Source organism: Rhineura floridana, chromosome 17 (genome assembly GCF_030035675.1).
Source record: "Rhineura floridana isolate rRhiFlo1 chromosome 17, rRhiFlo1.hap2, whole genome shotgun sequence".
Taxonomy (NCBI): domain Eukaryota; kingdom Metazoa; phylum Chordata; class Lepidosauria; order Squamata; family Rhineuridae; genus Rhineura; species Rhineura floridana.
The window spans coordinates 22,836,848-22,860,585 of record NC_084496.1 but is presented as its reverse complement, the minus strand read 5'-3'; the positions used below and the strand labels follow the sequence as shown (position 1 = coordinate 22,860,585).

The window sequence follows — 23,738 nt, the reverse complement described above, 5'->3', positions numbered from 1 at the left end:
TCCAGGAACAAGCTCCTTTCCACAAAGGTTTTAAGGTGAAACTGACCAGATTTGCTTTGCTATGGATAAACTTTCAACCCTGTGGCATTACTTTAAGGTGAAAGTGACTGGCCTGTATCTTTGCTTTGCTATGGATAAACTTGCTATCAATAATCTGATCTACCTGTGCTTTTGCTTTGCTAGGGTGAAACTGACATGCCTGTTTCTTTGCTTCATGTTAAAGAAATCTCTTGCTTTCTCCCAGGGCTGTGGAGGGAAGGATCCAATACAATTCACAGGAGGAGAAGGAGTGGGAGGGTGTTAAAGCCCCTGCTGAAGCTACTCCCACCATCTATGAGCGGGTGTAGGAACCTACCCCTGTTCTTTCCACGTTATTCCTACCTCTGGTGCCAAAGTTTCTGTTAAACAAGTAATGTCCAGGAACGCATCTACTTTGTTCACTGAGGTATAAGAAATAAAAGCAGCAATAAAGATATGATTAAAAATCAATATGAATATGTCCTACAGACACGTGGACCATCTGAATGAAGCTCACAGACCAGTTTGGGAACCTCTGATGTATACAATCTCATGCCTCTTCTCTCTCTTCCTTTTTCAGGAGTGAGGATAATGGGGACACAGAGGTCTCCCTCTGCAGCGTCACTTACGCAATGAAAATGCTCTCCTGCTTTGGCCAACAGGGGAAAATTGACCCCATCCCAAGCCTTCCCACCATTTGGCAAATTTCTTCATACTTAGAACTCTTTCATCTTGCAAAGAGTTAGGTCAGACAGACAGATAATTGGTCATATTTACCTCTATGCTGATATTCCATTACTTACATAATACTTTGTTATGCAACAAGCAAATGCTATGGAATTTTGGTAACATTATAAACAATATATCTAAGTGGTCTGAACAAGTGTTTATTTTTATTTATTTAACCAGAAGTTGAGCATTTAGCGTTGCCAGTCCCATGCTGTGGAACACTCTTCCGGCAAAGAAGTCTTGATGACTTTTTAATGCTGATTAGGTCTAACAACAGTTGTTTAAAATGTCTCTTGAGTACCCAGCCATTTTAAATGATTGTTTTATGTTGGTTTTAAATAATTTTTATGCTGTTGTGCGCCAGCTGGATGTTTTGCGAGAGGGCAGTATATAAACAATTTTGTAAGTATTTAATAAATAAATACATTACATCCCTGTTTAGCTCTAGATTTTTTGTAAAGAAGTGTGGTCCTCAAAGATGATACACATTAACATTTAATTTTGCCACTCTCTATCCACCTGGCCATTTATTAATTACTTACAGTCATGCTTCTATATTCATCTTCAAACATATCCAGAAAAATTTCTTCTCCCTTTAAAGAAAACAAGGACTGCTTTTTCCTCTCCGTAAACATTCTCAGTATTTTGCATTAGGTGATTCTCTTAAAACTTTCCACCTATCCACATTCTTGAAGAACCACTTTTGACCAAACTAGGAATGAAAAGAACTACAGCGGCTATTTATTTGGATAAACTGACAACTCTTCTACTTTCCTCCTCAAGGCTGCAATAATAAGGCTTGCGGTCTCCTTGCTGATTTGCCCCTTCTGAAAAAACATGGCGCCTGGCCTTAATTAAATAAAACAGCTTTGGAAGAATGCTGTTGTCATAAAGCTGTTTAAGTGTCTAGCAAAAAATACATCCGTGGATTTTCCTGTTTATAGGCTTCCAGGCCTTTAAATAGGAAGAAATCAGCTAAGGGCCAACTCACACGCCAGGCAGCAGCTACACAATGACCCTGGCCCAAGCAAGGTCAGATGGAGCGTTTTTTGTGTGAAGTAGTGCCTCCTTAGGTGTCATGCAAAACAGTCAAATTAAAAGCATACTGTAGGAGACAATATGTAGTTGGAGGCAGTGAGCTTCTGGTGGTTGCTGGAAGCCACAGGAGGGGAGAGTATTGCTGATGCGCTCAGGGCTTGCTTTCAGGCTCCCCATAGGCATCTGGTTGGCCACTGTGAGAAGAGGATGCTGGTCTTTGGCTTGATCCAGCTGCAGGGCCCTTCTTAGGTTCTTAACAATATGCTGGAAGGCCCAGGGTAGATTTGGTGCCAGGTGAGCCTCTCTCAGGAGGGCTTTCCATATGTGGGGTGCCACCACCAGAAAAGCCCTCTCCTGGTCCTCACCAGCTTAACGTCAGAGGGCAGACAGCGAAGAGCCTCAGACAACAATGAAGAGAAGGTTCACACAGGAGTCTGTGTGAAAAGATGGATGCTCAGATATATAGGTACCAAAGGGTTCAGGGCGGGGGAGGGGCTAGCTTTTTTTGGCTCCTGAGAGCAGCATTTCCCCTTGCCCAGCACTCTAGGGGCAGCGTGCTAAGTGGTGGGTGTGGCCACCACTGTGCAGGCACACGGCTCCCAACACCCCTTCAGCTGATCCATGCAGATCAGCTGAGAAAGGGACTTACTGCCCCCTTCCCTGCTCATGACTGGGGAGAAGGTGATTTGCAACTCCCTCCCCTGCCCCATGGGTGCTGGACTGGACAGGGAGGCTTAAACCTCTCCACTCACTTCAGCAATTTTTCACCCCCTTTTTCCATCTTTTTGGCACTGCCATAATGGGTGGGGGCTTGGACGGCAGAAAATGTTTATTTGGGGGGGGGGCTGATGTGGTCCCCAGGCCAGTTGGTTCTCCTTTTAAAGGGCGATCCTCCAGCGCTTTGATTTGTGCTCAGAAACAAACTGGCAACCAGTGTAGTTACTTGAGCGCTAGCAAGAAATAATCCCTAGAACCATTCCCAGCTAGAAAGCTCCTAGCAGGTACCTTCTGTACTAATTTAAGATTCTCATAAGGCTTCAAAGGCAACCCCATCCAGAAGACTTGAAGTACACAGAAGTGGTGCTGGTTGACTATATGGGGCTCACAGGCCCTGAGGATTGCCCACCTTTGATCTAGATCAGGATAACCAATGTGCTGCCCTCCAGATGTTGCTAGATTACAATTCCCATTAGCACTAGGCAGCATGGGGTGATATTCAATGTTACTCCTACTCAGAGTAGACCCACTGAAGTTAATAGGCATGAGTAACTAAGGTGCATTGGTTTCCATGGGTGTAACTCTTGAGCAGGATTTTGTCAAATGCAGCCCGTGAGTACATAGTTAGGAACAATGGGAGTTGGAGTCCAACAACATCTAGAGCAGGTGTTCTTAACCTGTAGTCCGCAGAACCGTGGGGTGTGTGTGTCCATGGATGGGCTTTAGGGGATCTGTGACAGGGCCACACAAAAAAAAATCCAATGCAATAAAATACATTTTATTTATTTATGGGGGTCCATAGTTTCCCTCAGATTCCCAAAGGGTTCTATGACCCAGAAAAGATTAAGAACCACTGATGTGGAGGGTATCACATTGGCTATCCCCCCCCCCAAGTCTGGTAAAAGCACCACATATATGCCGGTCTAACCAGTGGTATCTTAGGTTCTACTAAGCTACGAAGAGCTGCCCACTTATTCTTTAAGGGTCCTTCTCCTGTGTTAGGAAGTTTGAAAAATGTAAAGTAAGAGAATACCTTATAAAAACGCCGCACCAGGTGAACACTTTCTTCTCTTGCACCCTAGAAAGGCAAAGAAAATGCCTCAGGTCTACTTCACGAAGCAATTCCGTTTCTAAAAATATGGCTTCCTATAAGGCTTTAGGCAGCAATGGGGCTCCTTCAACTGACCTTTACTCAGAGTAGACACACTGAAATCAATGAACCTAAGTTAGGCGTGACCATTAATTTCAATGGGTCTACTCTGAGAAGGGCTAACACTGGATGTGACCCAAAGTAGCACTAAAGACATTCATTCCATCAGTGCAAGAATTTACGCTTGCGCAACAGAATTCCCCTCTGCCACTTCGCCTCCTCCCATGCAGCCCCTAAATCTGTCCCTGGGTTCCCTCAACCCTCTGGAGCAGATTTGGGGAGGGCATGGGGGGGGGAGGGGGAAGATCCATTGCATAAGCGCAAATCCTTGCACGAACAGATTCCACCCTATGCCTCTTTCCCCTTCCCCGCATCACTTGCAAAATAATTTTTCCTCCAGAAAGCTGGTTAAAAAAGAGGGAAAAAACCCTATCATGGCACTTTCTAGTACCGAGGTTGCCAACATTGCGCCCCTCAGGTGTCCCAGAACTCCTAGGCAGCCTGGCCAACGATCAGAAATGATGAAAGTTGAGGTCCAATAACATCTTGAGGGCACCACGTTGGCTACCCCTGCCTAGTGAGATGAGCAGCATCCAGATTACAACAGACCTTTACAGGAAGGTTCTAACGTTTATTACAGAAAGATACTAACATTTACCAAACAGGGGCCATAACTCAACGGCAGAACCCCTAATGGCGTCCGTAAGTCCTGGGTTCAATCGCTAATTACAGAATCTCAGGGGGACGGACCGGGAAAGGCTCTTGTCTTCCTAAGACCCTGGAGAGGGCTGCCAGCCTGAGTGGACAGTACCAGGCTAGAGGGACCAGTGGTATGAATGACTTGGTATAAAGCAGTTTTGATAGGTCTGCCTTGGTGGCAAAGCTGTAACAAGATCTTCAACTTCCAACTCTTTCAATTCTACTTGCAGGCACGGGTTCCAGTCGAGCCAAATCAAATGCTGGTTTAGAGAGGACTGCCAGCAAAGAAATCTTACAAATCCTATACATATTTCAAAATAAATATATTCTGGAAGTTGTACTGTGTATGCTGCCTTGAGAGAGCTGTACTCATGGAGACTGACTAGCCACAGGACTTTCAGACTTCCATGTTGTTGTTGTTGTGTGCCTTCAAGTCAATTATGACTTATGGCGACCCTATGAATCAGTGACCTCCAAGAGCATCTGTCATGAACCACCCTGTTCAGGTCTTGTAAGGTCAGGTCTGTGGCTTCCTTTATGGAATCAATCCATCTCTTGTTTGGCCTTCCTCTTTTTCTACTCCATTCTGTTTTTACCAGCATTACTTCAGACTTCCATACCAGCAGTAAATGCGGAACCATAAAAAGGTTGCTAAACCCCCGAAACACTCACTTCCAAACAGGCCAGATGAACATCTTTTATAATGCTACCATGCTTGGACCACACCAGCTGCTTCAGTAGCAGGCAGCCAAGCTCCAAAGTAGCTAAGCGAATTTTGCCATCTGTAAAAGTGTGGGGGGGGGGGGAGAGGAGGGAGAAGAAGAATTAGGAAGAATTTTACTGCGCAGCTGTGATTGTTCTGGTGATGTTGCAGTCTCTGGGTAACAGTTTAAGCACCAGTTCTAGTCAAATTCAAGTATCTCAGGATGTGGCATGTTTAATTACCAAATGCAAATCATTTGTTCTTGCTCTCAAACGCACGCACAGGGACATTGAAAAGAAGTGAAGAGGGTCATGGTTATTTCTGCTCCACAGAAGCACCCAAAGGCTGTCCAGCTAGTCCAAACCAAACCGTAGCAAACTCCGTTCGGCCGAATTATCCAAACTTCAACTGCTGGGTCTTTCCCACCACACGATGCACACAAGAGGTTGGCACGATGATTAGCTGAAACCATTTTAGCAAAGAACTTCTAGCCCTCCTCCCTCCTAGTTTCTTTTCCTTGTGTGTCATATCTCTTAAGAGCCTGAGGGCAGGGACTGTCTCCTCATTGACATCTGCAATCTGATCGGGGAACCTTTTTCAGCTGGAGAGTGGGATAATTAATAATAACAATAATAACAATTTATTTTAAGTCTATATTTAAATAGATTTATTTTAAATAAATCTATTGCAGATTTATTTTAATTATTTAAAGATTTTACACCCCACTTTACAATTCTAAACAGCAAAACGGCAGCAGAAATAGAATATGGAAATAAACAGAAGCAGTGGAACAACATGGCTTTGGGGAAGGGCTGTAGGTCAGTGGCAGAGCATCTCTTTTGCGTGCAGAAGGTCCCAGGTTCAATCCCCGGCATCTCCAGGTAGGACTGGGAGAGACCCCTGCCTGAAACCCTGCAGCGCTGCTGCCAGTCAGTACAAACAATACTGAACTAGATGGGCTAAAGGCCTGATTCAGTATAAGGCAGCTTCCTGAGTTCCTAGGGAGCCACAACTTAGAGGAATCATTAAAGCACAGAAATACCTGAGCAAATTAAAGTCTACGGCTCAGTTCCCACATAAGGCTAAGCCAAACCATGGCTTAGTATATGCAAACACACGAGCATATGGGCTCCTAGACAAGAGATTGAGGCTGCTTTGCTCCTCCAGACCTGCTGCTGTAGCACTGCTCTCAGCTAAGCCATGGTTTGGCTTAAGTGTGCCACCTGAACCAGGGCTTGTGGTTTGTCTCTTCCAAGCAAAACCACAGAGGCCCAAAACCTTGGGCACAGGTAATGGTTTGTCTGGAGCAAGACAAATCACAACCCTGCATGTTCACACTAAGCCATGGTTTGGTTTAGCATTACATGTGAATCAGGTCAAAATTCCAGGACGATTGGAAAGGCATGTAATTTGAGCTCCCACACTCAATGCAACATAGATGCTCCTCTTGCAGAGGGGTAAGAACTTCATATCCATGCTGAAGTGTACAGAGTATCAAGGCTTGGATTAGGCTGATCACCTACCTAGGGAGCCCCACGATCTGTGTTTTATGCATCGCGGGGTGGCTAAACTTCCAGCTGTTGCTGGACTCCAGCTCCCATAGGCCTTGCATCACTGGCCATGCAGGTTTGGGCAGATGGGAGCTGGAGTCCACCAACAGCTATAAAGAGCCACAGATCATCACCCTCACCTCCTGGTGTATTCCGTCCTGTTATCAAAAATCCAAAAGCCTCTTTGCTAGGCTAGCCCAAAATCTTCAGCCCATATAATTCACGCAAATTTGGTGAATTTGCAAGATCATCTTTTTTTGCACAATCGTTGTCTGCTAATCAAGAGAACAAGCAATGAGGGACACAGGACACTAAAGCCACCTCCTTCTGTCCTACGGGTGAAATCTCCCCGGCTTTAGAGATTTCACCAGGGATTATGGCCCACACGTTTTCAAGTATCTCTTTGCAACTTTTAAGGGTTAGAAAGCCAAGTTCTGCAACCAGTGCCAGATACTGTAGCTTCTCCTTCAGGATCACTGCACAAAGATGGTCCACAGGTAGAGAAGACGGAGGTGGAATGCTTCCAAATACCAGTTGCTGGAAACCGCAGGAGGGGAGAGTGCACTTGCACTCAGGTCCTGCTTGTGGGCTTCCCATGGGCATCAGGTTGGCTACTGTGAGAACAGGATGCTGGACTAGATGGGCCACTGGCCTGATCCAGCAGGGCTCTTCTTACGTTCGTATGGAGTAAAAGGGATCTGGTAGGTTAGCATCACCAACTATTGCACTTTGCCCCCCTTGCTCAGTACTGAAGACACTTCCCCTCCGCCCTGCTTGTCAAGGACCCATTTGCTATCAGATGCTGCACCAGGTTGGGAATGTCACTCCCTTGAGCTCCAAACAGATTCTGCCTTTAGTGTCCTCCATTAAACAACAGTTCTCTTTACCATCCCATAAGCATACTTTGCCTCAAAGGACGGCGAGTCAATGACGTTTTGTTCTCTGCTTTGGCCGAAGAGTTTTTAAGATTGATTGACATATTGATTATTTGATTTATATCCTGCCCTTCCTCCCGGCAGGAGCCCAGGGCGGCAAAAAGATGCCTTTAGCACCAACTTGAGCCTTCATGCTTTCACTGTCAAAGGACAGCTTTTATGTTCCTGCCTTGGAAGCAAAGCCAGCTTTGGGTTTTAAAAGAAAGTAAGAACAAGTCCCACAGCGGCCTTGGCCAACCTGGTGCCCTCCAGGTGTTTTTTGGCCTGTGCTGGCAGGAGTTGTGGTCCAAAACATTTGGAGGGCATCAGGCTGGCGAAGGCTGCCCTACAGTGAGGCTTTTCCAGTCCGCAGAAGATGGTGCTTTGCACACTCCTAAAAGTTCCACTCATCAGCAAGAAAAAGGAGGCTGCTGGTGACAAAACCCTTCTACCTGGCTGAGTGGTGTAGTTCATGATCCTGATGAGCCGCTCGGCAAGCACGTGATTGTACGAGGCCTTCTCTTCTGCATTCTGTGCCGAGAGCTGGATCCTCTCCAGCGTGACTGGCTGGATCCCTTTGAAGCAAGGAGAAGCGTTTATTGCAACTTCAAGTCACTTTGACAAAGCAGAGTTCTGAGGAACCACGAAGCAGTAAAAAAAAAAAAAGGGCAGCCAAGGCCTGGGAAGAAGCCCTGGCTTCCAAAATGACCCACACATAGATTTGAAGAGATGGGGGCAGGAAGAAACTAAAACCAAGAACATTATAAATCCTCCTCTTCCTCCACTGTTGAAGTCTTTTGAGACACGGAATTCCCTTGTCAGCATCAGCGATTCAACCCACCCACTCCACCTCAGATCTCCCATGGCCATCTAATTTAAATGCTATCTGAGTGCTTACAATCCATGATTTTGCAGGGCTGATAAAGCCAAAGCAAAGTTTTGATTATAACCTTCCTAAGAACTGCTGGACTTATGAAACCTCCTTGATGGGCAGCAGTGTGGTCAGGCCTCCCTCATCCCCCAAGGTGGCCTGCCAGCAATGCAGCCAGTAACAAAGATAACACCTCTCCAAAACTAAATCCTGACCCCGGCTCCTGAGTCCGTAAATCTCCCATTAGGATGATTAATTTCTTGGGGGCTGAGCTTACTGGGGGCTGAGCTTACTGTGGGCTAATCAGATGAACCAAGGGTAAGGAACTTTTTCTGGCCAGTGGGCCAGATCCTTATCTCCCCGAGCCTGCCGGGCCAAATTTCTCAGGTGGGCAGGGCACCCACCTGTCAATCACCTGATATCATAATGATGTCAGGTGACACCACGCTCTCAAGCCCCAGTTGTTGGGACTTCAAACAGCAGTGCACGGCTGTTTGCAATAGGGCTTTGGAACAGCCATGTGGTGCTCTTTGACCTTCCAGTTTTCAAAGGTTCAAAGAGCAGTGTGGGGCTGTTTGAAAGCCCTCCAGGAGGGAGAAGCTGTTTCCACTGAAACCACTATTAAAATCGAGAACAACAAAATCTCCCTTTTAGCAGCTGTTTCAACAGAAACTGCTTCCTCCTCTCAGAGCAAGGTGTGCCCTCACCCATGGTATCAGATGTGGGGTGGGTGGGTGGAAGTGGTTTGGGGAAAATGGCCTCGCAGGCAGATTTGGGGCCCCTTAGGGGACTACGTTTGGCCTGCAGGTTGGAGGTTCCCCACTCCTGACATAAAGCACCACCAGGAACAACTTGATTTATATAGCACAGTCAGTGGTGTGCTGGTAAATATTTAACAACCGGCTCTCCGGAAAAAAAGTATGCATATATATATATGTACATAAGTTTATTATACATTTTACTCATATAAAGGATGCGTGGCACACAATTTACAAATAGCACAACACAAAACCCTTTTATTTTATGGACTACTCATTGTTCCAGGAGCAGGTCTTAAACAGCCGCAGGGAAGATGAAGGAGGGGCTGGGCCAACAGTTCTCTCAGGCTACTGATGGAGCTGGTGGTATGTGCTCCCTGGCCAGGGCTTTCTTGATTCATACAGAAGCATGTTGTTTTGAACAGAAGAGAATTAATAATCCCTAAAGCTGGAGTTCTGTTTCAAATATATAGCCGCCTCCTGAAGAGAAACTCTTAAAATGGTTAAAGAGAGAAGGAAAGCAAAAGCAAAAGGAGATAGAAACACAGTCAGAACCCTAAATGCAACAATACAGCGACTAGTATGTAGAGACAAAGAGAACTATTACAATAGTTACTGTATAGAAATAGAAGAGGACAACAAAAAGGGTAGAACAAGAGCCCTGTTCCAAAAGATTAGAGAAATGAAAGGGAAATTTAAACCGAGAGTAGGGATGTTGAATAATCAACAGAGGAATACACTGACCGACCGAGATGAAATAAAAGGAAGATAGAAGCAATACACTGAAGAACTCTATAAAAGAGATGACAGGATGAAAGATTCATTTACGGAGGAACCGCATGATGAAGAACCAGAAATTTTAGAATGCGAGGTGAAAGCTGCTCTTAAAATACTTGGAAGAAACAGATCGCCAGGAATAGACGGCATACCAATAAAGTTGCTACAAGCTACTGAGACGGAATCTGTCCAAATTTTGACAAAAATCTGGCAAGAAATGTGGAAAACTAAACAATGGCCCACAGACTGGAAGCGTTCCATATACATCCCAATTGCAAAGAAAGGGGATCCCAGGGAATGCAGCAATTATTGAACTATTGCCTTAATATCCAATGCAAGTAAAGTAATGCTCAAGATTCTACAACAAAGGCTCTTGCCATATATGGAGTGAGAAATGCCAGATGTCCAAGCTGGATTTAGAAAGGGAAGAGGCACCAGAGGTCATATCACAAACATACGCTGGATAATGGAACGGACCAAGGAATTTCAGAAGAAAATCACCCTGTGCTTTATAGATTACAGCAAAGCCTGTGGTTGTGTAGATCATGAAAAACTATGAAATGCTTTAAAAGAAATGGGGGTGCCACAGCATCTGATGGTCCTGATGTGCAACCTATACTCTGGACAAAAGGCTACTGTAAGGACAGAATATGGAGAAACTGATTGGTTCCCAATCGGAAAGTATGTGGGACAGGGGTATATCACCCTGTTTGTTTAATCTATACACAGAACATATCATTTGGAAAGCGGGATTGGACCAAGATGAAGGAAGTGTGAAAACTAAAGGGAGAAATATCAATAATTTAAGATGTGCAGACGATACGATACTACTAGCAGAAACCAGAAATGATTTGAAACGAATGCTGATGAAAGTTAAAGAGGAAAGCACAAAAGCAGGACTGCAGCTGAACATCAAAAAGACAAAAGTAATGACAACAGAAGATGTATGTAACTTTACAGTTGACAATGAGGACACTGAACTTCTCAAGGATTATCAATACCTTGGTGCAGTCATTAACCGAAATGGAGACCATAGTCAAGAAACCAGAAGAAGGCTAGGACTGGGAAGGGCAGCTATGAGAGAACTAGAAAAGGTCCTCAAATGCAAAGATGTATCACTGAACACTAAAGTCAGGATCATTCAGACCATGGTATTTCCAACCTCTATGTATGGATGTGAAAGTTGGACAGTGAAAAAAGAGGATAAGAGAAAAATCAACTCATTTGAAATGTGGTGTTGGAGGAGAGCTTTGGACTGTGAAAAAGGCAAATAATTGGGTGTCAGAACAAATTAAACTAGAACTATCACTAGAAGCTAAAATGATGACACTGAGGTTATCATACTTTGGACACATAATGAGAAGAGAAAAGACAATAATGCTGGGAAAAACAGAAGGGAGTAGAAAAAGAGGAAGGCTAAACAAGAGATGGATTGATTCCATAAAGGAAGCCACAGACCTGACCTTACAAGACCTGAACAGGGTGGTTCATGACAGATGCTCTTGGAGGTCACTGATTCATAGGGTCGCCATAAGTCATAATCGACTTGAAGGCATATAACAGCAACAACCTGAAGAGAAAGACCTTTCTTGATAGAGTTGCCGGATTCATGATCGCCTGCTATTTGTGCCAGTTTATCATGAAGTTTATATAAGCTACTCATTAGAGTTGTGTCATTTGCGTTTATAGTACGCTTCCCAGTGAACAGATTTTTATTGTCAACTCCTACATCCTCAGTCATTCCTGAACCTCCCATTCTTAGGTACGTGAGCCCCAGTATCGGAAGGAGCAAGCGTGCAGCAGTTAAGAGGAACATAGACAGGTAATGAGCACCGAAACCTCCGGTAGTGGATATTTCTTCTCTCTTGAACTGCTGCAGAAGATCCTACTCAGGCTCTGAAAGCTTTTGTTTGTAGATGTTTTTCGGAGAAGTATGGTTTGAACCTGTGCGGTTGGAGTGATCAGTGGAGGAGGAAGCGGTAGCACCTGGAGAGCGGCTGTTGGTAGCAGTGCATATCCTAGGTTCAGCATTGTAGCCACCACTGAGGATATGATTATTGGCTGGTTTCCTGTTACAACCCAAAGAATCAGTCATTTTACTACTGTCCAAGTCAGTGAGCAGTGGGGGAAGAAACAGCTGGTGGGCTTTTTTCGCAGACTTGCTGCAGTATCTGTGGATGAGTGGACTTGAGTCAACATATTCACCACTTTTTGTCACAGCTGCTTCCTCCTTCCGACTGCTCTCCCTGTCACTGTTCCCAGCAGCAGCAACACTTTGCCCCTGGCCAGTTTCCATCAAGCCATCACCGGCTGCAGGACATGCATAGGCTAAGAATGGGGTAACGGATTTGCTAAGGCTCCTTCTGGCCACGTAGTGACGGGCATGCGACTCCTCTCTCAATACCTGCTGCCTAGCCCTGGTCTCTGCCGCCGCCGGCTCTTCCTCTTCTGAGTCCAAATGCTTGTCCCTCCTACTGGCGCCGCTGTAAGAAATGAACCTATTCCCATTCACTGCCTGGTTCTTACAGTGTTCCTGCTGTGGCTCTTCCTCGGCTTCCTCCTCCTCCTCCTCTTCACCACCATCCCCGAACTCTCTGCCGCCCTCAGTCTGCTCCCCAGCCACAACCGTCGCCCGTCTAGCAGTCGTCCCCCACCAGGCATTGGGCTTCCTCCGAGCCGGCACCTCCGCCAAGGTGCTGTTATTGAGGCAGGCAGCATCCAAGATGGCTGCAGGCTTTGCGTCCCAGTGTGAGGCTGAACCTCGTACCCTCCGGCTGCCAGTGCAGCCAGCCTGGCCTCTGAGACTGGCCTCCACATCCCATTCGTCAGAGCTAAAGTCCAGTAGGATTTTGCCGCTGCCGCCGCCGCCTCCTCCACTGAGGGGAGCTCCGTGAACCCGGCCACTCCCGCCACCAGCCGCTCCAGACGGGGAAGAAAGGTCGGCATTGGCCAGCCTACTTCCCAAGCCGCCACCTCCTCCTGCCCCCGGGTTATTGTTGGTACTGTTCCGGGTCTTGTTGGTGGCGCGGGCCCCGCCAACCAGTTCTTCCTCTCAGAGCTTCTTGAGCTTCTTCAGGTAGACTGGTTGGGTGCTCTCCATCACTGGCCCCGGGGAGAAATCGAGTGCCTCAGCTCGGAGAAAAGCTCCTCATCACTGAGCTGCGCAGCGGCCGCCGCCATTTTCCTCCCTTTCATTTTTACTAATGGCTGTATTTTTCAACCGGCTCGCAAAATTCCCAAAAATTTAACAATCAGCTCTCGCCAGCCGGTACCAGCCGGCTCCAGCACACCACTGAACATAGTGTACCACAGCATAGAGAAAACAGATTTGATTCTAAAAGTTTCTATTAATGACGAGAGAAGCCAGATCAAAAGCTTTTTGCAATGCCCCTGAAAAGTAGGGACGGGGAACCTGTGGTCCTCTGGGTGTTGCAGGACTACAGTTCCCAGCATCCCTGACTGTTGGCCATGCTGGCTGGAACTGATGGGAGCTGTAGTCCAAGAACAAGTGGAAGTCCACAGGTCCCCCACTCTTGGGCTAATTCTTACCTTTGTTGTGAGACATGGCATACAGGAGGCACAGCACAAATAGAGCGTAGTAATCAAATTCAGCACACTCCAAGGCATTATACACCATCTCAAGGAAAGGCCTGAAAGAAAGGGCAGGGGAGAAGTCATTCACCCATTCTATCATTTATAATTAAAGCTGACCCTCTATGTACATGAGGTTTTGTAAAGTGCAAGGGGACAGGTCTCCATCCTAAAATTTCCCAGGAACAGAACCAAATAGCTTAGTCTAGAGATGACACACTGTGCTGTTCAGGAGGGCAACACCAGCAAACTGCTTGAATGCAACAGGCAACATGTCAAAACTAGAAGACGCGCTAGACATTGTGTGGTGCAGGAAATGGCTATCAAGTGGCCCTCAGCTGTGGCACTAGCTGCAGGCCTGGCCAGAACATGCACGGTGGCCACAGTCATATCACACACACAAGCCAAGGGAGCACAGTGATGACCTTGGTGGCTGCATTTGGGAAATGATGGCTCTAAGAATAGAGGGTTGGAAGTAGGGAGGGAGGAAAAGCAGGAAAGGTATTAGATGGGGGTAACTGACCTCTGCGAGCCAGTGTGGTGGTGTAGTGGTTAAGGTGTTGGACTGCGACCTGGGAGACCAGGGTTCGAATCCCCACACAGCCGTGAAGCTCACTGGGCGACCTTGGGCCAGTCACTGCCTCTCAGCCTCAGAGGAAGTCAATGGGAAACCCCCTCTGAATACCGCTTACCATGAAAACCCTATTCATAGCGTCGCCATAAGTCAGGATCGACTTGAAGGCAGTGCATCATCATCAACTGACCTCCAGATGTTGCTGAACTCCAACTCCCATCAGCCCTAGCCAGCAGGGCCAAAGATCAAGAATGGTGGTAGTTGGAGTCCAGCTTCATCAGGAGGGTACCACGTCCAAGTAGGAGCTTGGTTGACAATGCCAAATCTCTCCCCATACCTGTTCCAGTTTGACATTTCAGAAGCAGCTGCACTTTTTTCTTCATCTGTTATGTTTTGCTCAGTGACAGAAGTCAACTGGCATCGCTCCATGATGACCATCTCAATTTCTGCAGGGAAACAGCAACATACAGGCACACATTTTTAGGGAGATGTATTTGTGCCGCCCTGGGCTCCTTCTGGGAGGAAGAGTGGGATAGAAATTTTGATGATGATGATAATAATAAATAATAATGGAGTACAGGCAGGTAGAAGTTACATGGTGGATCATCTATTGCCTACTAGAATTATGGCAAAGGCTGCTGGGCTGGGCTGATAACACTGTTCTTAAGCAAAAGTTACATACTCAGGATCACTTAAAATAGATTAGTTAAACTTAACTGTGAAGAGAGCCTATTAACTCTTGGTTTATAAACTTAACATAGGAAGACTCAAGAGAGATTCTAGTTAAAAAAAAGGCGGGGGGGGGAAGGAAAGTAGACCACACCCAACTGAAGTCAGCCCACCAGATGTAGGGACATGTACAAAAAGAAAGGTGGGTTTTATGGTATCTTTTTACTGATCAGCAAGAGAAAGTGTTCCCTCCTAAAGATTCATGAAAGCATTACAGCAGTAAACACAGAGTACTGAGTCACAATTCAATATCGAGCAATCGTCACAAGGCAAAATAACTGGATGTGTGGATAAAGCAAGGTAATATAACTAACTAAGAGTGGGAAACGAGTTCTGGCCTCCAGATGAGAATCATACTTTAACAAATCAGGCCACATAATGAATCTCCAATGCGCACAAGATAGGAACGGCACATGAACTGGGCAACTACTGCTTGCGGTTTTCATTTATCAGCATGCTTACCTTCACTCTCCCCAGCTGGCTTGATGCCTTTGGACAGACCCTCCGTGCCTTCTTGGGTATCTTCAGGGCCCCTCTCTTCCTCCTCATCCTCCCCAACGTTTTTATAATTAGGCCTCTTTTGCAGCCTCTTCTTCCCCTTATGTTTATTAATTTCCAGGGATCTCTCCAAGGACTCCGTAGGTTTAATGAAGCATCTGATGCCCGTCTTGATCTAAAATGTTTGACATAAGCAAACGCATTCCTTAGCAGGAGGGAAGGCAGCTCCACATGTTTCTCTACAAAGCCATGGAACAAAGTCACTGCAGAGTGCAAACAGGCCAACTTCAAGTTGGGGGGGGGGTACACTGAACTTTTGACAGCCTGCGGGAGCTTCCAGATTGCCGCTGTTTCTGGGTGGGATAATGCCTTCTCTGACACATCATCTAGCCTCCCCACAAACAATTCAGAATGAAGGCTCAGCAAACAGATCATCCAGAAGTCTTTAGGACAGGAGTGGGGAACCTTGTTGGCCCTTGGGCCCAGATCTTTATCACACACACACCCATCCTGCAGGCCAATATTTGACAGGTGGGCAGGATCACCCACCTGTCAATCGTCTGACGACTGACGCATAGGGAATCTGCTGGCAAAGCAGCACCCAGCAGGACTAAACTTAATCAATCAACCAATGACATCAGCTGATTGACAGGTGGGTGTGATTTTGGAGAAATGGCCTTGAGGGCCAAGAATGGCCTGCAGGATGGAGGTTCCCCACCTCTGGTTTAGTAGCTCATCTGGAACTAGTCCAAAACAAGTAGATGCCACAGTGCTGAGCGGGTGAGAGAGCAGCAGCAAAGCAGGAAGAGTTAGTAGAGGAAATCTTGTGGTCTAGCCACTGCCTTATAGCTTATTTCCATATAACATCTTAAGGGACAAAAGTATGACCTGGGACCACTATATACAGCAGCCTTCCCCAACCTGGGCCTCTCCAGATGTTGTTGGATCACAACACCCATCAGTCCCAGCCAGCATGACCAATTGGTCAGGATGATGGGAGCTGCAGTCTAAACCCATCTGGGGAAGGTGGCGGTGTGGTGTAATGGTTAGAGTGTTGGACTGGGACCCAGGAGACCAGAGTTCAAATCCCCATTCAGCCATGAAGCTCACTGAGTGACCTTGGGCCAGTCACTGTCTCTCAGCCTAACCTACCTCACAGGAGTGTTGCGAGGATAAAATCAGGAGGGGGAGAACCATGTTTGTACACCACCTTGAGCTCCTTGAAGGACAAGATGGAATATAAATGTAATGCTAAATAAATAGTGTTAGGCAGAGGGAACCCTTGTTCCATTTGGTGAGGGGGCCCAACTCCAAGATGCTTAATGTGGTAACATTAAAAAATACTGCTCTCTTTGACTGCTGGAGGCGTTTGACATTTGCCCCAACACAGGTCTAAAGTCTTGCTGAATGTGGATGCAAGATGACTGCTAAAAATTCATTTTACAACAACACTTGACTGACTCATCTAAATTGCAAACTACCACTAATCCCTATTAGTTTTGTCAGGGGAAAACTAAGCAAGGATAAAAAGCATGCCATTCATTCCCACTTGTGAACGGCTGCTTCTACAAAAGCAGTCAACAAGCACCTCATGGCCCAACACAGAGAGGCTTACCAAGCACCAACAGCAGTCTTAGGAGGATATATCAGGCTCTGTCACCATTTCTTCCCACAACGTAATGATAACAGTTCACGTTCGAGAGAGAGAGGGCGAGGAAGATGGACTGGTCATGCAGTTGGACAGAGCTCACTGCCCACCAAGGGAGGTTATGACTGAATGTTAGATGTTAAAGCATTTAAATACTTCCAGAGACCACAGTCCTCACACTTACAGTCTTGCATGTCAGGCACGAGCTGGAACACAATAGCAGCCCTTTAGGGTCAGACAAAAGGCCCACCTAGTTCTCACAGTGGCCAACCAGATGCCTGTGGGAAACCTGCAAGCAGGACCTGAGTGCAAGAGCACTCTCCCCATTTGTGATTCCCAGCAAGTGCTATTCAGAGGCACAGGGTCTCAAACACTGGAGGCAGAACATAGCCATTGTGGCTAGTAGCTATTGATAGCCTTACCCTTGAGCTCACACATTCTCATCCACCAGCCACCAATGGTCAGTGTGATGCCTCAAGTTGCATTTATCTCCGTTTCCTGAATCTCAGCTTATTATGTCGTCCAGACCTGGGATCACGGTTCACAACAAACTCAGTTTCGTTTAACAAGCCACCTTCCTAACCTGTGGTTTGAAGCCGATCAGAAAGCAAAGCTAAATGCAGCTGACCTCCTGCTTGCAGTTTAGCATGATATGCAAATGTCTCCCCCCCCTTAACTAAGGTTGTGCTTTGTTTCGAGCAATGTCTGAATTCAGCCTAAAGAGAGAATTAATACAGGAGTGGATATTCCTCGTACTGAGGCAACAGCGTTTACCCAAATGTGCATTTTTAACAGTTGGGCTGGAGCATCTGCTAAAAAAATTTAAATAAATCAAACGGTGCCAAACATCTAGGTTACAGGAAGGAGAGAAAGTAGGTTAGACATAGAGCAGAAAGCAGCAGGAACCAGCTACATCCCATTCGGGCAGGAAGCAAGCGGAAACCATTCTCACAGGAAGGAAGTTAAGTGCCGAATGTGACTTCTGCCCCACGTCATGCGGCACATGTTGTGCAGGCGCATGACTCACTGACCCAAGCCATCACTGTAAGGCAGTAAGACCACCCTATAGAGCCACCTCCCCTTGTTGGGAACTCAAGCACCCTTCTCAGGGTTTCAAAAACATCTCACAGCAAGACACGCGCACTCCTCCATCCAATCTCAACCTCAAGCAAAACTGGAACTCAGAGATAGCTGCTCTGAAAAAAGACAGAAAAAAAAGAGCAAGCTGTGGGTTCAAGGGGTGCAGCTTAGGGGTAGAACATCTGCTCTGGATGCAGAAGGTCTCAGGTTCAATCTCCGGCATCTCCAAGTAGGGCTGGGAGAGACTCTGCTCTGAAAACCTAGAGAGCAGCTGCCAGTCAGAGCTGACAATACTGAGCTAGGTGAACCAATGGTCTGACTCAGTATAAGGCAGCTTCCTACGTTCAAGCCCAGTTTTCACCTTATTGCAACACACAATAAAAAATTAGGCTGCGTGCACTATTTCTGTCCCTGTGTGATTGCAGCCCAGTCTGAACGGCAGAGGTTTCCCAGACAGAGGTTTCACAGACAGATCTAGGTCTTTTCTATCAACTGCTACTCCAACTTTTTTCACTGGAGATGCTGGGTGCCGAACATGGGACTTTCTGCGTACCAGCGTGCTCTACGGCTGAGCTATGGTCCTGCCTGTGAATTACTATGAAATGAAAATACTGATCGTACAGATTTCACCACTGTCCTACTTAATGAAATGCTGCTTAGTACACAGTACCGTTCCTAGATTGTAATGTGGATAAGACCACATCTTTGCCTAATAAATAAAGACTTTGGTTAAGGCCGCATCTTTTTTTTCATCTCTGGTAATAGGAAGTGGAGGTCCAGAATTAACAGTAGAAAATTTCTGCTTTCTGAAAGGTTAAATGTCATGTTTTAAATGAGTTTTCTATGTACAACATTTAGTCCAACATAACCTCCCCCTTCCCCAACCATACACACAGTTTAAAACACACACACACACACACACACAAACAAACCTCAGGCTCAAGAAATTCTGCAAAACAGCTTCAGTGGAAGTAAAACTGCTACAGCAGAAACAGGCCATGAGCTTCTGACCACAGATTTCCTAGTAATAGAACCCACTTAATGAAAAAAATGGGTAAGATGCAGAATGAACTAATGTTCTGTGAAGACAACATTGTTTTCATGTGTAAGAGATATTTTTTATCTTTTAGTTCGCATGCAAGATCAGGTCAGCATTCTGGCTGCTTCCAGCCCCCCCTTTCCTTTTTCTAAACATAACAATGAAGTCTCCCAAATGCAAGTAGCCTGGCAACCCATTGTATATCGTATGCTAAAAGTGAAACAGCCACCACACGCCCAGATTCTTGCTAAATGACCACAGGTGCCTGAACTTTCGCCTGTGACCGACAGACGACAGATCACACACACACACGCGCGCACGCGCGCGCGAGGACTGACGTAACAGTGCTGGTGTTTTCACTTACTGAGCTTTTCTGGATGTCTTGCTCAATTTTTGAAAAAAACACAGAGAGGTCTCCATTAAGTATCACTTCAGCCAGTGAATTGACCAGAGGCGCATAATGTATAATCAAGAAAACCTGCAAAGAGGAGGCAGAGCAGAAAATGAATGTTAGGGCGGAACCTACCAAAGCAGTTTCTGTTTACAGGGCCTCAAGCAGTAATTTTCACTATCATGTTTATGTGGCCACTTTCCTCTCCCGAAGATGCTTTTTTGGGGGGGGGGGTGATTCCAATGTGCAGAAAGAGCATGATGCAATCCTGTAAGTAGGAGGATGGTGCTGCTTAGGACTGCAGATTTTTTGATTTTCCGAGGGTAGGGTGATGTGGGTGGGAGAAAAGTGTCCCATATATGAGTACTTCCCCATATCAATAATTCCCTGTAGTAGTAAAGCTAGCACATCAGAAGTCTTGTTGCTCAAATGGTAGCTTTTCATAAAAATGGAGGAATTTGGATGATTTTTTTAAATCATGACAGAAAATTCAAGCATCTGAAGCCTCATCTGCACTATTAATTAATTAATTGAACCAAATACGGGACTGTAGATATTTAAAGACGTACTTGCGACAACAGATACAGAGAAACTTGGAGGCTTATTTTCGGACGTTCCCCGCCCTAAGGATTAAGAGAAACCTGTTAAATGTGTTCAATTAACAGCTAGTATCATCACACTGCAGAAGCAAACGCTTTCTAAAATCTAAAAAAAACCTCAATGATAAAGCCGGTGAGAAGTCTCACATGTTGATCTCCCCTATATTTCTCCATTTCTCATACAGTAACATAGAAGAATCTCTTAAACAATCGCCGTTTAATGTAGCTTTCCTCAACTTGGTACCCTCCTGAAGTGTTGGATTAGTAGGAATCCGAAAAATGTTTCGGATTTCTAACTCATGCATTCTACATTCCTTGTGCCTTGCACTGGTGCCAACACTTTAAACATGGCCATGCGTCAGATGTTTGGAATGAACTACCACGTATCCTGCCTGTTTAAAACAGGCTCATTTGTGCCACCAAAAGGAAGTCAAAATAAAAAGAGTCTTTTATTGATTCCAGAAGCCCCAAGGAAAGGCACTTCAGTCATCATAGCATCTCTCTCTATACCCCCATGATGCAGTATTATGCACAGATGCAGCGATCGAGAAAATTGTCACAATTAATATGAAACTGTTTTCTTCCGGTATGGCTGGGTTGAACAATGTAGCTGGCTGTGCCCAAGTACTTCTCTGGAAACACACACGAGGCCACGTTTTGTTCTCTGTGGGCCCAAAACACTTTTGTGAGAACAGTAGGCTGGATCCCTTGCGGAAGGGAGATCTAGCTAAGGTGACATTCTGTACCCATCAGTGGCAAACAAAAAGCCTCCGCTGAAGTCCAGAGCCCTCCTTTGCTGCATGTTCCCAGCATCAGAAATAGGCTGCACCTGAACGCTGGAGCTCTGTCTAGCTATTAAAAACTCAAGGTGGCTTGATCCACCAGGACACAAGTCCAGCATTTTGCTTTTAGTATAGAAGGCCAGAATCTCAGACTAGGAATGGGCAGACTTGGGTTCAAATTGCTCTGTAGTCATGAAATCCACTAGGTAACCTTGAGGCAGTCATTACCTGTCAGCCTAGCAGGGACATTTTAAAAAAAAGACAAGGAAAGAGCTCTGAATGCTGCGCCTTAGATCAGGGGTGGGGAACCTGTGGCTCTTCTACAGAGGGAGCTGCCTTACCTTAAGTTGGACCAATGATCCCTCTATCTCAATAATGTCTAAACCAGCCTTTCCCAACTAGTGGGCCACCAGGTGTTGCTGGACCACAACTCCCATCAGCCTCAGCCAGCATTGCCAATGGTCAGGAAAGATGGGAATTGTGGTCCAACAACATCTGGTGGCCCACTAGTTGGGAAAGGCTGGTCTAAACTGATTGGCAGCAGCTCTCAGGAAGAACACCACCACAGGATGCCAGGGATTGAACCTGGGACCTTCAGCATGCAAAGCAGGTGGTTCTACCGCTATGGCCCTTCCCCTCCTGATGTTGCTGGATTGTAACTCCCATCATCCCTGACTGTTGCCCATGTTGGCTGCTGGGAACCGGAGTGCAACAGCATCTGCTGGGCCACAGATCCCCTGCCTTCGAGGAAAGATGGAATACTAATTAATTAGATAGAATTTCTGACAGAAGGCAACAAGATGCCTTCAAGGAGACCGGCAAGCAGGTCAAGAAGGTAACAGCCCCTCTGTCTTGCTTGAACCCAGCATCCATAGGTATTGGGCAAACGCTGTCCGCCCCATGCTTATGACAGACATAGAACAGCTGCATCTGGGGAATTAAAAGCCAGAGGCTTGGAAGAAGCAGGAAAAAACAAAGGAATGACTATTTCACCGCCAGCGGCATCACCACAAAACAATGGCGTTTTTATTAGTGTGCCTGTGTTGCTGAAAAGCCCCCCCCCCCCCGTGTTTCTTGGTAAAAGAACAGTCGTGCCCGATCAGAAATTCTGTCCCAATTGCTGCACAAGGGCAAATGCAAACGGATAATTGTTCCAAGAATCCATTTCTCCTTCATTTTTCTCTTCAAGGCTTGATTAGTTCAAGCTTCTTGTAAGCAATGATGTGATGTAACGGGACGTGAACCCACACTTCCCTTTCTCAGAAGCAATTACATAAGGATAAGTGTGTGTGTTTAATTAGCGGCCTCTGGAGGGCCAAACGTTCCCCACACCTGCTCTAAACAACTGACTAACTCAGTTAGGAGGTGGTAATGCCTTACCTTATCTTGGTTTACTAATGAGTACACATAGAGAGGCAGGAAAAGGCTATTCAGTAAGTGGTCTGTGAGCACCTCATTTAAGAATTCACAGTTAATAATGAGGATATCATTAAGGTAATGAAGATGGTCAAGGTGCTCAGCTACCAGGTGACTCAGCTTCCCCCTATTTCGGTGCCTGCAGAAGAGGAGAGAGGTAAATAAACAAATTGTTCCCAACCTCTAAGACTGCAGAATGCATGGATTTCCCTCTTTATTTTACTCTATTCATTCCCTTTTAGTACGACATGCGATCTTCCTTTCTCTTTACATTCTTACATTCTGCCGTCACAGATCCCAAAGTGGCATACATTTATTTATTTATGAAAATGTATTTCTATGCTGCTGTATCGTAAAATATCAGAGCAGTGCACAGTGTTAAAACATAACCCCCCTTAAAACATAAAAATACAGATAATAAAGTGACTGGATAATCAAAAATAACAATTAAACAGCTGCAAAAACCTGTCATCACAAAAAAGTCTTCAAGAGATGCCCGAAAGCCAAAAGCGAGGATGCACTTGGTTCCCAGGTGGCCACTGATCCAGGTACTGACCAGACCCAGACCTGCTTAGCTTTAGCAAAGGCAGTACCTTCAATGTTCCTTCAGATCATAACCTAGGACTTTTCCTTCTTCATACACCAATTAGCAGAGGGAACTAAGAGCCCAGTGCCTGCCAGAAATGCTTTGCACTTTATGTGGGCACTAACACTGCCACATTTTTTAAAGGTCTGCTTCATGGCTAATTCCAGCCACATCACAGTCAAAGAACAGTTCTGCTGCCCCTTCCCACGCCACAACCCCAATCTCTCTTGCACGGTGTCTGTGATGCTTGGCTTTTTCCACATCAAGACCGTGTAGCGCTGCTGAGAAACTGCTCCTTCACAATCAAGAGGGATAAAAAAAACAACCCAGCAGCACTATCAATAGGGTTAAAGAGCTGCTTTGGAACCACTATATTACATATCGCTATTTTCCCCATTAAAAAAATCAATGCTCATCCAAGGAAGACGTTGCTACTACATGCTTACTCAGAGGTACGTCTTGCTCAACATAAACTGTCCCTTCATTAGAAAGTTGCTTCCTGTTTACTTGCCATAGGAACATAGGAAGCTCTCTTATACTGAGTCAGACCATTGGTTCATTCAGCTCAATATTGTCGACACTGACTGGCAGCACCTCTCCAAAGTTTCAGGCAGGGTTTTTCTCCAGCCCTAACTGGAGATGCCGGGGACTGAACTTGGGACCTTCTGCATCCAAGGCACATACTCTACCCACTGAGCTACAGCCCTTCCTCTGTGGCAGTCCTGAACTGCCTTTAATTCCTGTTCCCTGCCAGACTGGGGGGAAGTTTGGAGGCGGGGAGATAAGACAACTTTAGTTACGAGTTTCTTCTAGATAACTAGAAAAATTGCTCATCAATTTATTCTGTTTACAATTACAATTACAAAATTGAGCTCATAAAC

At 45.8% G+C, this 23,738-nt stretch overlaps 1 protein-coding gene and 1 pseudogene across 6 annotated transcripts in view; both read right to left on the bottom strand.

Annotated features, from left to right (window-relative positions):
- Positions 1 to 23,738, bottom strand: part of CLEC16A (C-type lectin domain containing 16A) — a 118,912-nt gene that overhangs the window by 69,947 nt on the left and 25,227 nt on the right. For all 6 annotated transcript variants that reach the window (XM_061599171.1, XM_061599174.1, XM_061599175.1 and 3 more), the window contains 10 exons: positions 22,236 to 22,410; positions 20,044 to 20,097; positions 19,448 to 19,561; positions 15,281 to 15,491; positions 14,427 to 14,535; positions 13,474 to 13,574; positions 7,971 to 8,093; positions 5,024 to 5,133; positions 3,536 to 3,580; positions 1,290 to 1,340 (listed from right to left, as the gene is read on the bottom strand). In XM_061599171.1, coding sequence (XP_061455155.1) covers positions 1,290 to 1,340; positions 3,536 to 3,580; positions 5,024 to 5,133; positions 7,971 to 8,093; positions 13,474 to 13,574; positions 14,427 to 14,535; positions 15,281 to 15,491; positions 19,448 to 19,561; positions 20,044 to 20,097; positions 22,236 to 22,410 — 1,093 coding nt within the window. The remainder of the gene's footprint in view (positions 1 to 1,289; positions 1,341 to 3,535; positions 3,581 to 5,023; positions 5,134 to 7,970; positions 8,094 to 13,473; positions 13,575 to 14,426; positions 14,536 to 15,280; positions 15,492 to 19,447; positions 19,562 to 20,043; positions 20,098 to 22,235; positions 22,411 to 23,738) is intronic.
- LOC133372058 (inner nuclear membrane protein Man1-like) lies at positions 9,590 to 13,104 on the bottom strand (annotated as a pseudogene).